At 34.7% G+C, this 20,518-nt stretch overlaps 4 protein-coding genes across 7 annotated transcripts; 3 read left to right on the top strand and 1 right to left on the bottom strand.

Annotated features, from left to right (window-relative positions):
• Nucleotides 1–4,096: 4,096 nt before the first annotated feature.
• On the top strand, nt 4,097–5,332 carry LOC147544645 (PKS-NRPS hybrid synthetase cheA-like). The gene has a single exon (XM_086635743.1). It carries the CDS (start codon nt 4,097–4,099, stop codon nt 5,330–5,332), a length of 1,236 nt encoding a protein of 411 aa, XP_086491869.1.
• Nucleotides 5,333–5,419: 87 nt separating this feature from the next.
• On the top strand, nt 5,420–6,199 carry LOC147544644 (uncharacterized). Its single transcript, XM_086635742.1, has one exon. It carries the CDS (start codon nt 5,420–5,422, stop codon nt 6,197–6,199), a length of 780 nt encoding a protein of 259 aa, XP_086491868.1.
• Nucleotides 6,200–7,420: 1,221 nt separating this feature from the next.
• Nucleotides 7,421–8,290, bottom strand: LOC147544643 (serine/threonine-protein phosphatase 7 long form homolog). The gene is made up of 3 exons (XM_086638652.1): nt 8,208–8,290; nt 7,721–8,131; nt 7,421–7,639 (listed from the first exon to the last, which is right to left on the bottom strand). The coding sequence occupies exons 1-3, from the start codon at nt 8,274–8,276 to the stop codon at nt 7,421–7,423; spliced, it is 699 nt and encodes a 232-aa protein (XP_086494778.1). The 5' UTR covers nt 8,277–8,290.
• A 5,687-nt stretch (nt 8,291–13,977) lies between these two features.
• On the top strand, nt 13,978–19,465 carry LOC147544642 (F-box protein At5g51380-like). Of its 4 annotated transcripts, XR_015223832.1 has the most exons (4): nt 13,978–15,441; nt 16,454–16,825; nt 17,731–18,044; nt 19,126–19,465. XR_015223832.1 is itself a non-coding variant. In XM_086636844.1 (3 exons), exons 1-3 carry the CDS (start codon nt 14,207–14,209, stop codon nt 16,719–16,721), a joined length of 1,425 nt encoding a protein of 474 aa, XP_086492970.1. In that variant the 5' UTR covers nt 14,040–14,206; the 3' UTR covers nt 16,722–16,874. The 4 variants fall into 4 exon arrangements, 3 of the variants coding, with proteins under 3 accessions (XP_086492969.1, XP_086492970.1, XP_086492971.1); XM_086636844.1 differs by lacking the exons at nt 17,731–18,044; nt 19,126–19,465 and having other exon boundaries at nt 14,040–14,615; nt 14,694–15,441; nt 16,454–16,874; XM_086636845.1 differs by lacking the exons at nt 17,731–18,044; nt 19,126–19,465 and having other exon boundaries at nt 14,048–14,615; nt 14,859–15,441; nt 16,454–16,874.
• The last annotated feature ends 1,053 nt before the right edge of the window (nt 19,466–20,518 follow it).

The following is a 20,518-nucleotide window of genomic DNA, read 5'->3' as shown; positions in this document are numbered from 1 at the left end:
TTGTAACTACACATTATATGTTATAATATGGGAAATAATGAGATAATAAATTGGATTGTATAAACAATATCATTTTTTGTCTCGCATTTTTAAAGTTTATCATAGAACCTTGTAATGGTTACTGCTCAAAACTGATTTCATAAGAAAAATGTCTTGTTTGACTAGCATTTTCTTAGTTTCTTATAGAATCACATAAATGGTTACAACCCAAAGATGTTTGTATGTTGTTTTGGTTAAACACACATTTGTAGTTTAACTAGTGATATGTTTTATTGTTATTCATTTTTGTATATTCAGACAAATGGTTAGATTAAAGCTTCAGACCGACAAGAAAGTCGATTGTCAAACTTCGGTGGCTGCAAAAGATAGTACTTCTCAAAAACCCGAGTTGAGAAAAAGTCCAAGGAAAAGAATGAATCGAAGGATATATAGAGAAGTACTTTAACTTGTATTTTGTAACGGGCTATGTGAATCGAATGATATATGGAGAAAAAAATGTTTAAGTACTTTAACGTGTATTTTGTAACAGGTTATGTGATAAAACGTAACAAACATGTTTATGTTTTAAGTTTGAATAACATCTTGAGTAGTTATGGGATTATTTCTCAATGTTCCATGATACCACAACTATGTTATATTTTAGATGTCGTTCAACAGGTTTATAGATACGATAAAGATGTTACTCAATTTCTCGGACACTATTGAAACTATACAATTATAATACGTGGTAGGGTAAAGGCATGATGAACTCAAACCCTTAATGCTGAATCCACTGATAACATATATAACTAAGGAGACAAATAGTTCGTACAAAAACATAGCAAAAATCTGAACATTTTGATTAAAATATAACAAGGGCTAAAACCAACCTGCTTTGATTGTATTGAAAATTGCTAGAAATATCAAACTAATTTTTCTCGCATGGTCTAATGAGTATAAGATACCAGTAAGATGTTGACAGAATTTCTCCAACACTACCAACATTTTTCCAGTTTTTCGACATTTTGTAACTTACTTTAGCTAAATCATAATACCAACTGAAACATTGGTCAAAATACATACGAGTATAACTACGATAATCTCGTAACTATTGATACAATTTAATAGGAAATAGGAAAATCCTCTTGTTTAAATACGATAATCTGGTAATATTGATCAAATTCTCTAAACATATAAAAGACATAAGTAGAATATTTTTGTTTCTCTAAACATATAAAAGACATAAGTAAAATATTCGACATCCTTCGTGCTTTTGTTAGGGTTGATCTTAAGATCTCGACTATGAGACCTCCTACAAGTTTGCTTGATATTTTTGCCTTCGAAGAGTATAAAATAAAATCCGTGCAACCTATGTGATTTAAATTGAACTCCTTTAATAAGAACATATTAGGAGATTTCATTGGGGCATATCCGTTCACTTTCAAATGACACCCATATCCATGGCACCCAAAAGTCACCCTATACTGATCATTCTTTATAAATTTTTAGCCTTTTTTCGTACTGATAGAGTAATGACCAATAGCATCTCGAAAGGCTTGAACCCCACCCTCAACTCTTGAGCGACATTAGTGAATATTGGACCCCATGCTTATGGCTTACTTATTTTATTCGTAAGGTAAGACCCATGAGTATTTGCAGCACTAAAATCTATGGAGTGATTGAATAGCTGCCAAGCAAAATATAAAAACATTACGTATAGTAAGAAAATACAAACATTAAAATAATATGTTAAAGTGCCGTTCTACTAGTTTAAGTATTGTAGTAGAATCAATGATATGCTAGAGAAATATAAGTATTGCAGGATAATCAATGAATTTCTAGAAAAGAAATGTTCTTTCTAAGAATAACAAAAAAGATGTTACAGAAATGTTATCCTAATTTCAGAAGAATTTATTTTTGTACAAATAAAAAAAAAATGCTATTTTTTTAAAAAAAATTCTGACATATTTAAAAATATTGTTAGAATCAATATACCAACATAGAATTTTATTAAAATCAACCTACTGTAACAAATTCATAATAGATGTCAATAGAATCGATCAAATGCTAGCAGAATACGGAAAATGTAACAAAAACAATTTCACTTTGTACATTTTAATTACTAAAAAGTATTTGTTAACCTACTGTAACAAATTCATTCAACAGATGTTGATAGAATGTAGAATATGCTAGTAGAATCAATAGGATGCTAGAAAAATAGTATTTGCATTTTAATAACAAATACATTCAACAGATGCTAATAGAAAGTACAAAAAATGTTATTAGAATCAATAAAATGCTAACAAAATAGTATTTGTTTTTTAACCTATTGTAACAAATTCATTCATAACAGATGCTAATAGAATGTAGAAAATGCTAGAATACAGAAAATGTAGTAACCACAATTTCACTTTATAAAATTATTTTTATGAGAAAATGATTGTATTGATAGAAATTTCAACATTCACTTTTTACCAAAAAGTGATAAAAAAATGTTAAATATAAGTTTTTGTTAGAATAAATGATTTTTTTAAGAAAATTGTAGCAATAGAGATTGTAGTAATAGAGATTTATAGATTCTAACGATCAATTTAAGTTGGACATACCTCACAAACGAATCTAACTAGATCGAGGTAGAGATAAAATGCAAATCACAACTTCATACTTTCTTGAAGTTCAAAGAACAAAGAGTTACAGAGAGAGAAAATCGTTTGGGCGCGTCTATAGGCGCCTCTTCAAAATGCTGTAGGGGCCTCCCGGGAGGGATTGACTATAGTCAATTTCGTGGTCAACCCCGACACCTATAGGCGCCTCTCTTGACATCTATTTGGAGGCGCCTACAGAAATTTGAAGAGGCGCCTCCTTCTTCTTCCGAAATTACAAACCCTAGAGATACCAAAACTTAGTTTTTTATATGGAAAAAAAAACCTAGGGATCACAAAACTCATCCAAGATTTCACCGGGAGACTCACCGGCAACCCCTTGATATTCCGGCACCGACGTGTTCCGTGTACCTTCACCGACCACCATCTTTATCATCCTACATTGTGGGAATCATCTTGAAAGTTGAAAATAACATGGTTGAAGAAGGAAACTCCAAAAAATTTGGGCATATATGTAGTGGGACTTCACCACCTATTTCTGAGCATGGATTAACCGAAAAAGAGGTATATAAGCTTTTCTATACCCGTTTAATGAATTTCCAATTTGTTTTTTAAGTCCATTATTTTTTTCAGAGAAAGCTCGATCGGGTCGGACCTAACCAGTCCGAAACTTAACGGATCATCCCCACCGAAACCGTTCGGTGTAACCAGTCCGTTACGGTTCGGATCATCCAAACCGGAAGTTAAATATTTCTGATTTCCCCACTTTATTGTGTTTCAGGTCTTTGATTTAAATAAAAGTCCGTGTCTTTCACCATGTTCTTTAGACCATTGGGATTTCGGAGGTCCCCATAGGGAGGACGAGTGGCATGCGGAAGTAGAGGGTACATTCCCATATTTTTTAAACGAAGGCTCATCTCGAACCACGGAGGAGAACAACCGCAAACCAAATGATTCAAGTGACAATGTACACTCAAATGATAACGTAGATTCAAAAGAGGGGCAAAAAATTAGTATTGATGTTGGTGAACATTTTGTGACCGAAGATGTGTTTGAAACTCGAGACAAGCTAGTCGAATGGGCTAAGGAAATTGGAAGAAAGCTTAATTTCGTGATTTTGATAGGCAAATCACAAAATAGAATTGGTGGGAAGAAACCAAAGTTACATCTAAAATGTGAAAGAAGCGGTGAGTATCGATCACATATGAAGAAAGATTTGGTTCCAAAAACAAATCCTCCTCCTGAAAAGAAAAGGAAAACTAGCACAAAAAAGTGCAACTGTCCATTCTATCTCAAAGGGATTCCGGGTGATGGTGATACATGGAAGGTGGAAGGTGGAAGTTGTGTCTGGAATTCATAACCACGAATTAGCTGTAAGTCTTCTTGGTCATGCATATGCTAATAGGTTGAGTTGCAAAGAACAAGATTTAGTTGATAAGTTATTGAAAATTGGTACAAAACCGCGTGATATACTTTCACAAGTGCGTGCCACATTTAATGATAATACTTCCATAATGAAAACCATATACAATGCAAAGGCGAAGATACGCAGTTTGAATCAAGAAGGAAGAAGTCCAATGCAACAATTGATGAAGTTGTTAGTGGAAAACAACTATGTTTATCATTTCTCGAAAAATGAAGAGACGGATGAAGTCACTAACCTATTTTGGGCACACCCCGACTCAATCAACATATTGAAATGCTTCCATACTGTATTGATGCTTGACTGTACCTACAAAACAAACCGTTTTAAGAAGCCGTTGCTTCAGATTGTTGGGATTACATCTACTATGAAAACTTTCACAGCGGCGCTTGTTTTTATGGATGGAGAGGTGACAAATCAATACGCGCGGGCTCTTAATCGTCTGAGAACATTGTTTCCTCCTGACTCAATGCCAAAAGTGTTTGTAACCGACCGTGAACTTGCTCTCATTAATGCCATTGGTGAAGTATTTCCACATGCCAACCGATTGTTGTGTACGTGGCATATTGACAAGTGTGTGGTAGCAAAAGTAAAAGGTAACTTCAAACATAAAGAGTTCAAAAATTTCATGTCAATGTTTCGCATGATTATGTATGCAGAGACCGTATCTGACTATAATCAAGCAGTGGAAGAATTTGTGAGGACATGGTCACGGTCAAATCTAAACGATGTAACCTATGTCCAGAAGACTTGGTTGATACTTAAAGATACATTTGTCACAGCATGGACGAATCAGGTGATGCATATGGGTAATAATACAACCAATCGTGTCGAGGGGGCTCATGCAAAGTTGAAAAAACATTTAGGCAACTCCGAAGGCAACTATGTTACATGTTGGGAATCTATACATGCCATGAACGAGATAGCTATTCGAGAGATCAAAGCTTCATTTGAGTATAGTCGTACAAAGGTGAAGGGTCCTCACCAAAGCAAGTTTATGAGAGATCTTAGAGGGTATGTTTCACATGCTGCCTTAGACCTAATGGTAGATGAGATACACCGTGCAGATGGTATTACCATTAACGTCAAAAATTGTGGATGTGTTCTCCGATCTGTTTATGGGCTTCCTTGTGCACACGAGATGATTGATTTAATGAAACAACAAAAGGTATTTCCATTAGATATCATTCACCATCAATGGACTCAATTATCAATTAATCCCATTCCGGAGGAGTACAATGATCTTGACTCATCACATGAAATGGAACTACTTCATATGTTGTGGGGTAGGTCGACCGGTCCTGAGAGGAAAGCAATACTTGAATGATTGAGGGACGTTGTCTCGCCGCTTACGACCAACTTGTCTGAGCCATTACAAAAGACCATAACTAAAGGTGCTCCAAAGAAGAACAAAATGAGCAAAAAAGAGAAGGAAGCCGCAAAATCAACGAAAAGAAACTTATCCGCTTTCGAATATGCCAAATGCATTGATGAAGATCTTCCATCACCTCCCATCGTACGTACACGTAATACTCGGGCTACCCGAGGGAGTGGAGACTGTTATTTAGATCAAATGCCGGTTATTATTTATCCATTTATAAATGCTATAAATGACGTGCCGGGCGATGGTCATTGTGGGTACCATGCCGTAGCTCAAGGACTTGGCTTTCCTCTAAGTACTGGTTGGAAAGAGATTCGGAAGATCGTCCTCGAAGATCTTAATAATCACAAGGATTTTTGGGAAGAGATGTTTAATGATGACTATTATTCCACCTTAGCGGCAACTAACAACTTTGATCCAGGTGTTGACAGAGATTGGTACTACAGTCACCCTTATACTAATTATGTCGTCTCCACTCATTACAACTGTGTATTGGTTCATCTCACTTTAGCAGGTTCAACAACTTTCTTACCCTTGCGTAATGGTCCTCCAGTTTCACAGTCAGGTAACTTGTCTCAAAATTATGAAATGATATGCGTTGGGTATGTCAACGACGGTCATTTTGTTTCTATTAAACTTGGGAGAAATGCTATACTTCCTCCACTTGCATTACAATGGCAGAGATATGCAACTAATAAGGCCCGAGGTTGGTTCGATCTTGTTGGAGACAGAATTGACAACGAAGGCGCGTTCTACCCTCCACGTAGCGAGTCAAATGAACCTTCAGAGTTCGTAGTTAATCTTGATGATTGAAAAACATATATGAGATTGTTTTGAAGTAAAAAATTTTAATTAGAAATTTTTGAGATTATATTAGAGTAACTTAAAGTAATATTGTTTTGAGGTTTAATTTTAATTATACTAGAGTAATTTAAAGTAATTTTTGATATAATTTTTGAGATTATATTATAGTAACTTAAAGCAATACTTGAAAGATTGAGGGACCTTGTCTCTATGGACGGACTGTCCTGTCCGTTTGAGGACGGATGGGTTAATCCGGGACTAAATTTAAGCCCCGGGTCTAAGTTCGGACTGCGACGACCTCCGGGACCTTGTCTCACTGGACGGACCGTCCTGTCCGTTTGAGGACGGATGGGTTAATCCGGGACTAAATTTAAGCCCCGGGTCTGAGTTCGGACTGCGACGACCTCCGGGACCTTGTCTCACTGGACGGACCGTCCTGTCCGTTTGAGGACGGATGGGTTAATTCGGGACTAAATTTAAACCCCGGGTCTAAGTTCGGACTGCGACGACCTCCGGGACCTTGTCTCACTGGACGGACCGTCCTGTCCGTTTGAGGACGGATGGGTTAATCCGGGACTAAATTTAAGCCCCGGGTCTGAGTTCGGACTGCGACGACCTCCGGGACCTTATCTCACTGGACGGACCGTCCTGTCCGTTTGAGGACGGATGGGTTAATCCGGGACTAAATTTAAGCCCCGGGTCTGAGTTCGGACTGCGACGACCTCCGGGACCTTGTCTCACTGGACGGACTGTCCTGTCCGTTTGCGGACGGATGGGTTAACTAAATTTTAGCCCCGGGTCTAAGTTCGGACTGCAACGACCTCCGGGACCTTGTCTCACTGGACGGTTTGTCCTGTCCGAAATACCCTTGTCATTGCACACATTTTTTAAATTTTTTTTTAAGTTTGACTTGTCTAAATCTTAACCTGTATGGGTAGGAACCAAATCAATCTTAACAACATTTGGTAGTTTAAGTGGTGGATAATATTGATATAGAATATTGCCTAGTACAATAGTTTCTTAAATCTCGCAAATGTCAATTCATGTGCGGCAGAAAATAAGACATTTGGTTGTAATATATAAAACTTTTAAAGACAAATAAAACGAACCGAACGAGTTCATCACATCTACATTAATAATATCCAAAAAGTTTCATAACATTCAAAAAAGATTCATAACATTCAAAAGGATTCAATATCCAAAGTGTTTTTTTTCCATATCTACCCGTTCTCATGCATTTTTTCTTGGCCTCTTTTTTACAGCGGGTTTCCTTCTAGGTCCGTCCACTAGCTGGGAAGGATGAGAGGGTTCAGCTTGAGAGGGTTCAGCTTGAGAGGATGTTGGAATATCGGGAAGCGGTTGTTGAGCGATGACCATCTCTAGAGTTTCACGAACTGTTGTATAGTCGGTCCGATTTAGTGCCGCAAGGCACCTCTTCGCTCCATCCAACTGAAAACAGACACACATGGAAAAAATCAAACTCATGATAGTCGAAGAAGATAATATAAGAACATTTGGTAAAAAACTTACAAAGTATGTCACTGATCCCAAGTATTGTTTTTCACCAGATTTTCGAAAACGAGTATTTTGGACCCTGGGGTGCGAGACTTTGGTGAACCACTCTAAATAATTGGGTACGGATTCCCATTGAGCCAGGTGACAAATTCTTGATCTATCTTCGGGGTGGAGTAGGTGATCCTCCCAACGCTTCCAATACCAAGTAGTATTACCGTAATTTTTTACTTCACCTTTCTTCAATACCTTCTTCGGTCTAATCGGCGCCTTAGGAATTGTCTGAACCAACCCCAATTGCCTTAAAGCCCTATCTGGGTTATACGACTCGGCGATGTCGTTAACCACAAGACATCCCGTGTAGTATGAGTACTCGGGTGTATCTATTACATCTACGGACTCCATGGGCCGATATGGATCCCAAATCACCTACATGATACATATAAATATGAAAGATATGAACAAAAAAGGAAAATAAAATAAAAGAAGATTTAAATATACTTACATCTCTCTCCGTTAGATCGTCTAACTGCTCCCGGAGGTTGTATAATGCACTCTTTTGGGTTCCTTTCATAATGTGCTCCTCCCATTTATGCATACGTGGAATGTTAGGGCTAGCCACATATGAATGGTTCGGAACGGATAAACCAAGATTAAAATGATCATCTATCCAAGCCTACAAAAAAAAAGTAATGTCTTAGACATGAATATTTTAACTAAAACTAAACAAATCTATAAATAATCAATATAAATCAAGTATTACCTGCAAAAGTGTCAGGTAACCTGCCATCTGATGAGCACCATTTGTCGAGGCTAACCCAAGTTGCCTATAAAGAAAGGCAAGCACAGCGGTACCCCAAGAGAATTTAGGAATCTCATCCAGGTGCCTCAAGTACTGTAGGAAAATAACTGGGACCTTGGAACCACTTTTATCAGCGAACAGTGTTGACCCTAACAAATGTAGTAAGTATCCTCGTGCACAACAGATCTTTCTTTCTTCAGTGTCATCGTCTTTCGAACCGCTGAGGTTTTCTCTCAACCATCTCAACCGGATACTTCTCGAGGAACCCATTTCTTCTTCGGCAACCTCGTACTCAACTCCTAGATACCAAGAAACCAAATTTAAGTCTTCTGTTTCATCCTCTTCTTCTACAGCGACCACACGACCTTCAATCGGAAGTGAACAAATACGATTTACATCGTCTAGTGTGATCGTCATCTCTCCAAACGGCATATGGAAACTGTTTGTATCCTCGTACCACCTCTCAACAAATGCAGAAATTATAATCCGATCCAACTTCTGGTACGAGTACTTGGCAATGTGAGCCAGTCCGGTGCTCTTAACCAATTCTTGAACAAAAGAGCACTCCCGATCCAAGTCCCATATTTGTGTTTTCTTTTCATCATAAATTTCTTGGACCGAAAGAGACCCAGTAAGAACAGCAGGATAGTGATTGTGTAGTTTCAGCAACGCTCTCTCCTGAAAATAAAAATAAATCAAACATAACAAGAATATTTAATCACAAAGTTAATTCCACACCACACTTACCGGATTATTCCATATTTGGAATGCTATGTGTTTCTTGAATCCTTTCAACAAGGATCGATCAGACGGACCCCCCTGAATAAGGGTCTGAAGGATCTGCATCAACTGGTTCTTGGGTTTCATCGACCGCCATTCGACTTTGAACTCTACGAGCCCTAACACTCCCGGTAGGATGCACACGTTCAGCCATGATAAAATTAAGACGAGCTATTACGAAATCAATACAAACAGAAGAAGACATTTCTATTTAACAATTTTATCAATCAATTTCCAAACCCAAAAACACAAATCAATCTCCGTAATCAATAGTTTACTTGTTACCCATTTCACTGACAATTTTAACAATACCAAGAAATGAAACCAAAAAAACCATAATCAATTAACACGCCCAAAGACAAATCAATCTCATTAATCTAATAGTTTACTGTCTAGGTCGAATTGTTTGGTATTGTCTAGGTATAATTGATTTGGACTGTCTAGGTCGAAATTACTCGGACTGTCTAGGTCGAACCAGTTCGTACTGTCTAGGTCGAACCAGTTCGGACTGGTACGAGTCCGACTGGTATCAGATGTTCATCGGACTTTTTCACAGTGAAAACTAAGTAAAACTACTCAATAATAGATCGAAATTAACCCATCATTCATCAAAATAACTACCATTACCACGCTAAAACGAAACACATAAAAAATGAGGAAGATTTCTTAAGTGTTACCTTAAAGATAGATGGAGTTCTTTGAAGGATTTGGTACGCCAAATTAGAGAGATTTCGAGCAGGAATGAGTGAAGAAGAGAAGAAGTTCACAACCTAACAAGAATTTCCCCATGAAATTTGAGTGAGATGAAGAAGAAATCGTGCCCTAGAGAGAGAGAGATAGAGGAGTCGTGATGAGAGGCGCTGGTGTAGAGAATGAAGAGATTAGGGCAAGGGCGATAGGGCAACCAGACTTAAGTCAACCGGTCAAGGTTTTGGAGGGGCGCTTGGAGGCGCCTAAGGAAAATAATGCTGTCTGAGGGATGCGCCTATAGAGGGAGGCCCCTAAAGCAGTTTAAAGAGGCGCCTATAGACGCGCCCAAATCGTTTTTGGGATAGAGCATCTCGTTTTTGGGATAGAGCATCTCGTTTTAGGTAAATATTCATTAATGTGGTAGGTTACTTTAATCAAATACAACAGTTTTGGAAATAATATACTTTCTTGAATTCAAAGAATTATAGAGTTACATAGATAGAAACTCGTTTTTTTGAAAGGGAAACTCCTTTTTGTTAAATATCCACTGGTTTGGTTAAATATTTATGGAGTTTATGGAAATAAAGATTGATATTAAATATCCAATATAAATATTCTTTCATAAAATTTATGGAAAGAGTTGTTAACTTAACCAGTATAAACCTTTGATTTACCAATGGTTAAAAAATATTCATGAAAGGGCAAAAATGAGAGAAAGTTAAAGGATTGATGCATGGGGCCCACCAAATAGTTAATTTTTGGACTTATTTTACATTTTCAGTTTATTTTGATTTTATTTTATTTATTGATTTAGGAGTGGATATATGACTCATTACCCCCCTATTTTTGGACCTTAAACTCAAAAATCTAAAAAGAAAAAAGAAACCAAAATAATAATTAAAAAAAGAGAAATAGTAAAAAATTATTAATTTAGTTTCTGGTGGAAGGACAAATCAAAAAAACCAAAAAATAACAATAACGTACAAAGAAAACAAAAATGCGACATAAATTAGGGGTAAGAGACGATCTAGTCATGTTATGAGACCCGTTGGAAATTATTAACCTTTAAAAAACAAAACAATTCACAGTCAACACAAATGGAGATGGCTCTTTGTTCGAATGGATATAAGTTTGACTCCATAATTCCTAAAAGTCTTATAAATTTACTGGCTAGGCAACGGCTCTCTCTTGGTTAGGCATAGGACCCATCCTCCCTATTTATTGTCCATTTCAAATGTTTCATAAAGTTCAATATGTTTTGTCTAATGAATTCTAAACTGTTTTAAGCTCTTTCCAAACCTACCCTTTTCAATTGGAGCTCTATCTTTTGTTTTGTTTTTTTTTATATGTGTGAATTACATTCTCTGTCTCTTTGAAAGTTTGGTTAGAACAAATTATTCATCTCCCATTAACCATGGAAAACCCCTCTTAACAAAAAAAAAAAAACCATGGAAAACCCAATAATTAAAAGATAATTATTTTAAAACTATAATAAATGAGAGAAACTACTTCGACCATCTTAGTACATACAATCAATTACCTCACGTGCTCTCTCGGTCCTATGAGGAAGTACAGTTAAGTTCTCTCATATCTTAACATAACAAAAAGTACAATAGCAATATGAGTGTATTCGTCTTCAACATTCTAAATTTATACGTAGTGTTTTAACGTTTTCCTTTTCTTCAACTTTATTGTTACTTATAAATTGCTCTCTTCAAAGTCATAATAATAACACTCACGTTCAAAAATTTTGATTGAAAATCAAAGTAGATTTTTAGATTTTGTCCTACTAATGGAGAGAGAGAGAGAGAAAGACATATAAGGCGAAATCCTACTATCAACCTTAGATTTTGGGCAAAATTTTCGTCCGACCATCTATATAATAAAACAGAAGGGAAAACGATGACTGAGACAAACATTCTTTTTTAATAAAAGATATTGTCTAGAAACACTTCTTCAAAATTTAAATATGGTCCTTCTAAAATAACCTATTTGAAGAAAAAAATATATGTTTCCTTAGACAAAAGTAATTAATTTAAGACAAAGGAAACAAAAGGTATTTCAAGGATTAAAAAAAAAGGGCGGTGATTAAATGAGCTCAAGCTCACGGAGAGAAGTGTGAGCTTGAGCTAATGGCCGTTGGATTTATCAAGATCTAACCGTAGCAAAATATATCCAGCTGTTTTCTCTCTAATTAAAGGAACCCCTAAAAACCAACAAAATTAACCCACCCATATAAGTTTAATTACTAAACTGCCACAAACAAAAGTTCTATCAAAAGTGGTATGTTATTTCTGCAAACTCTTCTCTCTCTCTCTCTCACTTTCACTTTCTTTCTTCTTCAATTCATCTACCGGGTTGATGTATCAATTGATGAAGAATGAAAGTAAAAATCGGTTGATGTATCGAATCATCAGATAATATGAAGAAATAAAGAATAATCCGTACAAAATTATAAGAAGCATAACCATCAGTGAAAGTTAGTGTGGCTTCTCTTTCTTTGCATTTCACTTTGTTTCTTTGTCAATTCATCAATGGAGGATCTCTATAGTCTCCATCCTAGTTTGAATTACTCATCTTCCCAATTATCAAAATTTCAAGTAAAAGATGAATTCAATAAGCAACAAAACCGGATCAAGATCAAAGTGCCTCAAATTTGGGGCAATGGATTTGGGTTTTATGATTCCCAATTAACCATGAATTTCTGTTCCAAGTATTATAAAAAACACCAATGCTCTTCACAATTGTAGAATTCCTCTGAAAGCTCATAATCAAAGAACCAGTGGGTCGTAAGTTGAGAAGAATAGGTAATCAGGCCATTGCTTATTCAATGATCAAAAAAGATAAATTTGAAAGAGATTAATTAGTTATGATTACTTCAGTTTAACCTTACTGTTTTCTTAGTTTTTTTTTTAAATAATCAAAATTTTTTTTGTAATGGTTTTAGATTCATTGGTTACTACTAAACATCTTCAGTAATAGAATTCATTATATCTACTGTGAAGAGATTAAAAATGACGTGATTTCTATTGGTTTATAATATGGGGATGAGACTCTAGAGGAGGATGAAAGTTTAGAGGAAGAGGATGAAGAGATTGAAAAAGATGCTAGCGTTAATGAAAAAATCACATTGAATCAAGTTCAAAATTTCTGACGGTCATGAGCTTAAGCTCATTGAATCAAGCTCAAAACAAGAGAAAGAAAACAGAAAGAGGAACGATAGAGAAAGATGGAAGGGATGGTAATATAGTAATTACGAAAATATTTATGGCATAATCTCCAGTGATCTAACGAAAATATTTCTTTGTTTATCTTAATCCTTAAACTAAGGATGAAATCAAGGAATATCTAATTATAAATTGATTTATGGTATAATCTCCGATGATCTAACGGTCATGAGCTCAAGCTCATAGTTCACCTTATGAGCTTGAGCTCATTGAATCGGGGCTCAAAAAAAATTAATTAAAATCTCTCTCGATAAAATAATAACTAATTTAAAAGGAAACAAACGAAAATAATACCAAAAAATTAAAGTACCTAGAATATAGCAATATTAAATATGGGAAGTCGGGAGAAATTAGAATTAAAATTTTGTCACATTTGTGTCCGGCCCTGGGACACAGGATATACCTTAGTTAAAATCATAAAATTGTTAATTTTACACTGTATTAACTACTCCCTCATGAATGACTTATTTTGAAAACCCCAACTTTTTAAGGGAACATAATTAATTAAAATTTGACTTTCAAAAATAAAATGGTTTTTCCAATTGTATTTTCACTAACTTTCTAATTTACAATAAAAAAAATTTAATTTACTTCTACATAAAGTTGTTATTAAATTAATAGTAATGGGAAGTATTAGAAAGAGTAAAAAATTCTTCTTTTTATTTTTAGAAATAGGACATTAAAATGAGACAACCAAAAATAGAAATTAGGTCATTCATTTTGGTAAGGAAGGGGTATTTTCTAAAGAAGTATATAGCAAGGACAATCTGGTAACTATAACTAATAACAAGTCTTTTGGAACTACAAAAAGAGAAGATAGGAACTAGAAACAAAAATTAAAATGATGAGAAAGAAAATCCAGAGACCCCACAAACACAACACTTGAAAATCAATCCGTTCTGAAAACTTGAGGTATTCAATTTCACAAGCAAAGAGAGAAGAAGTTCAAGCAAAGAGAGAAGAACCCTAAAGCCCTAATTTGTTTCCCCCAAAACCTTCTTCGTAATGTCTTGTTCACCAGAGAAAAACCCTAAACCACCATTAGGGAAAACTTCGAGCTGGCCACATCACTGGTTCAAAAACAAAAAGTCTCTTCAAAACCTTCTTTTCAAGATGCAGTTTGAATCTCTAGCTAATAATAATAATAATAATAATAATAATAATAATAATAATGTTGGAGATGATAATAAGAAACTAGCTTCAACACCACAGAAGCAGAAAACCCTAATTCTTGATGGTTTTTTCAATGCTGACTTTACTTCTTTGTTATCTGATGAGATTCTTCTTATGATTCTCTCTAAAGTTCCCGATTCACAATGGAAACTTAGTTCTCTTGTTTCTAAGCGATGGATGTTCTTATTAGGTCGTCTTGTTCGTTCCATTAAGCTTCTTGACTGGGAGTTTCTTGAGTCAGGTAGACTTATTTCTCGTTTCCCTAATCTTGTTGATGTTGATCTTGCTAACGCTTGTATTAATTCGAAAAATAATTCAGGGATCTTATTGAGTCATGGATTAGTTTCAATTCATCTTGATTCTGATTTTTCTAGTGATCTTTTCATTCAAAATGAAAATTTGTTGCCTTCTGAGATGATTGATCGAGGTCTTGGTATTCTTGCTCGTGGATACCCTAATTTGAGAAGGCTTGTTCTTCTTTCAGCAACAGAGCTAGGGCTTTTAAGTGTTTCAGAAGAATGTCCTACTTTGCAAGAATTAGAGCTTCATCATTGTACTGATCAGTCATTGCGTGGTATTTCTGCTTTTAAGAATTTACAAATTGTGAAACTTATCGGTTCAGTTTATGGGTTTTACAAATCTGTGATTTCTGATATTGGGTTAACTATCTTGGCTCATGGATGTAAGAGATTGGTGAAGCTTGAGCTTAGTGGATGTGAAGGAAGTTATGATGGAATTAGGGCAATTGGTCAATGTTGTCAAATGCTTGAGGAGCTAACACTTTATGATCATAAAATGGATGAAGGTTGGATTGCAGCTCTTTCTTTTTGTGGAAATTTGAAAACTTTAAGGCTTCGATCTTGTAAAAGTATAGATGCAAGTCCAGGACCAATTGAGCATTTAGGTTCTTGTCCGACGCTTGAACGGCTGCATTTGCAACAATGTCAGTTCCGCAATAAGGAGAGTGTGAATGCATTGTTTTTGGTTTCTGTTACCGTCAAGGAAATTGTTTTCCAGGACTGTTGGGGACTCGACAATGAAATGTTTATGTGTGCTAGAATTTGCAGGTAAACTACCTTTGCATTATATTTTCTTATTGCATGCTTGACTGTTCCTAGCTTTTACATCTCGTGGAAATAAAGTGTTTGACTTTCGAACTGAGAAGAAAGCTATTTCTAGTAATACACATAGGCTTGTAGCCGTTGGTTGTGTATCCCCTCTAACAACCAAGAGGTCCTGTTTCCAGTCACGAGGCATGTTTTATGCTCTAGAATCATCTATTGCAGAGATGATCTCAACGATCATCCCATGTAATTTATAGCTTAAATAAAAGGGTGCCTTTCTTGTTTTTTATCATGGCTTGTATGATTTGTTTTAGTGGTGTTTAGGGCAGTTGTAATGGTCATGTTGTGTGACGTCCCAAGCCTTAACAGTTATCGATATTTTTCCCGCTTGCTAAGAACGATCATCTATTGCAGAGATGATCTCAACGATCACCACTACCATCAATAACGCTCTGATCATGCAGTCCCAATTCATGAACCAGACTTAGGTTCATGTCTCCTTAGATACCTCGCCACTTACTAAGCTTGAGCGTAACACCTATATGTTGTTTCCATGACACTTCATGTGGTTATTTTATACTCACGACCGATGCCTATTTGATCTATACTGAATTATTGCTTACACGTGTCATGTGTTTATGATGTAACGATCCTTCAAAAGATTTTACTTCCATCGTTAATATGCTGATATTACGGGCTCCTGACCGGTGTTACACCTCACAAATAGCTATTTATACTGGTTTTACTTCTTTCATTTAATTGCTTCTTCAAGTTTACTTTTCAAGTCAAAATTTAAGAATTTCTATTTGTGTGCAAACATAAATTTTTAGATTCTCTGTGCTTTTTTTAGTATTTATCGAGCATTAGATTAGTGGTAAACTATAGACTAGTTAACTTTTTTGCACATATTGTGTAAGTTAGCAATAAATTTTATTAGCGGTTCCGAATAAAAGGGTAATGCAAAGCAATGGTTATAAAAGGTTTAAAGTTTAAATGGTGATTATTTTCTTAACAGGAGGGTAAAATATCTCTCATTGGAAAGATGCTCCTCGCTAACAGCAGAAGGATTGGAATCCGTACTACTTTCTTGGCCAGAGCTTCAAAGGCTAAACGTAGTATCATGTAACAACATAAAAGATACCGAAGTGACTCCTGCTCTCTCAACTTTGTTTTCGGTTCTGACAGAGTTCACATGGCGACCGAATAGTAAATCTCACCTTACATTAGGTCTGGCTGGAACTGGAGTTGGAAAGAGAGGTGGTAGATATTTCAGGAGGGTATGAGGCTGGAATTTGCCTCTAGATGTTGAGATTATGAGCTTCTGTTAAATGCACATTCAGATAATTTTGGGGTCTGCTAAATGAACCATTTTCAGCTAGTTACTGTGGTAATTTAAGGAGGATGAGTTTTTTCATTCCTGCATATGAGTTTTCAAATATCTTGTTCTTGCCTTTCGTCTTATACTTCGTTTATGTTTTCCCTATATCGGTAGTGTAGCATATGGAACCGTATAAAGTTATTTATCATATTTACTATGCCATGGTATGAAACTATGAATATGCCCCCTTTTCTCAAACTACTTTAGAAGGATAAAGTCGCAGTCTTAATGCACCTGCAGTTGCACCAAGTAGTACATAAATTTGTTATGGTTACTATGTTGGTTGATGTTCACATGATGAAACGAATATTTGTTCGATATACAGCTTAAAAAGATGATATACGAATATTTCTTCAAGGAAATGCAATTATTCTCTTTGATGATGAAGCTTTTATTTGAATTTGTGAAGGATTCTATTTGAGATCTTTATAAGTCATAGCTTTGTGTAGTGACTTCCGACGAGTATGTAAAGTACTCCATTTTTGGACTTTATTTTATACGATTCTATTGAAGTCTTTATAAGTCATAGCTTTGTGAAGTGACTTCTGATGAATACGTAAAGTACTCCATTTTTTGACTTTATTTTATACGATTCTATTTGAAATCTTTACAAGTCATAGCTTTGTGTAGTGACTTCTGATGAGTACGTAAAGTACTCCATTTTTGGACTTTATTTTATATGATTCTATTTGAAATATTTATAAGTTATAGCTTTGTGAAGTGACCTCTGATGAACACGTAAAGTACTCTATTTTTTTGACTTTATTTTATACGATTCTATTTGAAATCTTTATAAGTCATAGCTTTGTGTAGTGACTTCTGATGAGTACGTAAAGTACTCCATTTTTAGACTTTATTTTATAATCTTTACGTATTGATTTTGGTAGAATAATTAAGTTACGTGGTTTTTGCAGGAAAATCTCAAAAATACAAAGAAGTTATTGACTTGAAGAAGTTGGTGAAGGTATCTCGATAAATTTGCGACTTGGTATCCATGAAAGTTAGACCGGTTCTACTAAATAGTTGATAAAGGTGTTTCTCGTGATACAACGTTTTTCAAAGTGCTAAGTTTGAAAGAGTGTTACTAACTGGGAACTTCTAAAATTGAAGATACCTCTTCATTGGCACTTATGCATGCCGCTTAGTTCTCCTTTTGGAAATTGTTCCAGTTTTCCAATTTGGAATCAAGGTCTATCAACATGGGTTATAAAAGAAGGCGAGAATCAAGGTCTATCAACATGGGTTATAAAAGAAGGAGATAAATTAATGGTGCGTTTGGTTGCAGGATTCATGAATCCGTGGATTCATGAGTCCTTGGAATTCATGATTCCACGGATTCATGAATCCAAATGGTTTCTTTTGGTTTGTTTGGTAACCAATAAGAATTCTAGGCTTCTTGATTCCTTCATTTAAAATCCTTTGGTTTGTTTGTCAATAATATTTGGATTCTTACAAAATAAGATTATAATTAAAATAATATCCTTCAAATTCATGAATAATATCCCAAAAACAAAATCTCATCCAAATATTGTCTCTAGATAACTGAAATTTCATGAAACCTATTTTTTTTCACGAAAATTTCAAAAATAGTTATTTCTTTCTACAAAATAATTATTTTAAAAATATTATTTTTTTCAAAATCATTATTTTTTCGAAAATTATTATTTTTTCCAAAATCATTATTTTTTCAAAAATCATTTTTTTTTTCAAAAATCATTTTTTTTTTCAAAAATCATTATTTTTCCAAAAATCATTATTTTTTTTTCAAAAAATAGTTATTCCTTCCACAAAATATTATTCTTCAAAAATAATGATTTTTGAAAAAGATAGTAATTTTTGAAAAAATAATGATTTTTGAAAAAGATAGTGATTTTTGAAAAAATAATGATTTTTGAAAAAATTAATGATTTTTGGAAAAAAATTAATTATTTTTGAAAAAATTAATGATTTTTGGAAAAAAAAAATGATCTTTGAAAAAAAATTTATTTTAAAAAAAATAATGATTTTTGAAAAAAATAATGATTTTTGAAAAAAAATAATGATTTTTGAAAAAAAATAATGATTTTTGAAAAAAAAGTAATGATTTTTGAAAAAAACAATGATTTTTAAAAAAAATAATGATTTTTGAAAAAAATAATTATTTTGTAGAAGGGAAATAAATTTTTGTTGATTTTAAGTTTGAAATTTAGGTTTATTAATTCAAAATCCTAGCAAATCCTAGGGGGTAGGGTGGATTTTGGTCCAATACAATTTTTGGAATTAGGAATCCTTAGGATTCAAGAGTCCTGGGATTCTTGGTAGCCAAACAGACCAAGGATTCACGATTCCTACCAAATCCCACTTTTGATAGGAATCCTACTTAGGAATCCTGCAACCAAACACACCATAACTTCTTTTGGATGCAAGAATTTGGGAAATTCAAGTGTTACACTTACATCGAAGACAAGTTTTGGAAAAAAAACAAGAGGGAGTTGACACGAACGATGACTTTCATCAATAATGATCCGGTTTTATCGTTTTCTCTCTTCCTTTACTTGTTTATCATTAATTGAACCATGTATTTAATATCCGTGGGTTTCTAACTCTTCCGTTAGGATAAAAATGAAATCCTAACATGCGCATTTGAATCTTAAAATTTTATCTGTTTTGTTATCTCTTTTTAATGTGTTTTAATGTTTCAAATTAATCGTACTTCGATTAGCCTAAGAAACTAACAACTTGGTCCTTAATTGCATGATATTTTAAGTGAAGTGGGTTATGGATTTTGATTTTTGTCAAAGTTCCTAATTGTTTTATCTTCCGAAAATTGAAGATTGATTTCTAGCAATTTTTTAGTTATCAAAAAAGGGATAATAACTTGAGTTAGATATTAGATTCGAATATGATTGTTAGTGGTGAATTCCAATATCCTAGATTTACCATCTTATAGTTTTTCCTCACAACTTTATTTTGTTTCCTAAGCTCTCCAATTTTTAGTTTTTCAAATATTTTCACAAAGTCAACTATTTTCTTCCCTAGTTTATTAGTTAGTTTTAGGTTTAGACTTAATTTCGAACAAATCCTTGTGAGATCGACCTCGTAATACCTGCCATATTCACATACGTTTCGTGCACTTGCGAGTTTTAATTTGGTCTATTTAGTTTATTACTTTGAGTAGATTACACATCAACTTCCTAGTACGAAGGATGAAACTGAATAAGCAAAGGACCATCTTGGTGTGAAAAAGAAAAGTGGGAAATTGGTGCTCAGCTCAAGGACAAGTTGCATATCAACTCTTAGGTCGTCCTCCAACCAGTCTATGGTATTTTCCTCTTTTGGGCACCTTATGTGCTATCAATATCAGAGTAGACAATATTTCCAACTTTAGGAGGTCATCATGAATGTCAAGGTAGATTAACATATCCTTGTGTTTTGTATTCAGTGGAGGAGAAGATAGATTGTGAAAGTCCATACATGACATTTCTTCCGCTCCTGAAACTAGCTCTAATATCTTTATGACCATATATTTCTATTTTAGTTAGTTGATATCGACTCCCTCCGCCATCTACTTCTATTTTAGTTGGTTGATATCCACTAAGATGATAGCTTTGGAGGCGATTACTGGTTATGCAAATCAAACTTGAAGCCAACCTGAATTTACCTACTCAACTTTACTCTGAATAGCAGCACAGCTCATTCAAACATTGGAACCAGCCAGGCTTC

Source organism: Eschscholzia californica, unplaced genomic scaffold (genome assembly GCF_041429995.1).
Source record: "Eschscholzia californica isolate CP2 unplaced genomic scaffold, dmEscCali1.0.p SCAF_4, whole genome shotgun sequence".
NCBI classification, from domain to species: Eukaryota; Viridiplantae; Streptophyta; class Magnoliopsida; order Ranunculales; family Papaveraceae; genus Eschscholzia; species Eschscholzia californica.
The sequence above is the reverse complement of the archived record's forward strand: the minus strand, read 5'-3'. Positions and strand labels throughout refer to the sequence as shown.

Bases quoted from the DNA above. Each gene is read 5' to 3' on its own strand.
- LOC147544645 (XM_086635743.1), top strand. From the start codon at position 4,097: ATGAAAACCATATACAATGCAAAGGCGAAGATACGCAGTTTGAATCAA.
- LOC147544643 (XM_086638652.1), bottom strand. From the start codon at position 8,276: ATGAAAGGAACCCAAAAGAGTGCATTATACAACCTCCGGGAGCAGTTA. The intron at 8,132-8,207 runs GTAAGTATATTT...TGTATCATGTAG, and splicing joins ACGATCTAACGGAGAGAGAT to GTGATTTGGGATCCATATCG. The intron at 7,640-7,720 runs GTAAGTTTTTTA...GTCTGTTTTCAG, and splicing joins TGGGATCAGTGACATACTTT to TTGGATGGAGCGAAGAGGTG.
- LOC147544644 (XM_086635742.1), top strand. From the start codon at position 5,420: ATGAGCAAAAAAGAGAAGGAAGCCGCAAAATCAACGAAAAGAAACTTA.
- LOC147544642 (XM_086636843.1), top strand. From the start codon at position 14,207: ATGTCTTGTTCACCAGAGAAAAACCCTAAACCACCATTAGGGAAAACT. The intron at 15,442-16,453 runs GTAAACTACCTT...TTTTCTTAACAG, and splicing joins ATGTGTGCTAGAATTTGCAG to GAGGGTAAAATATCTCTCAT.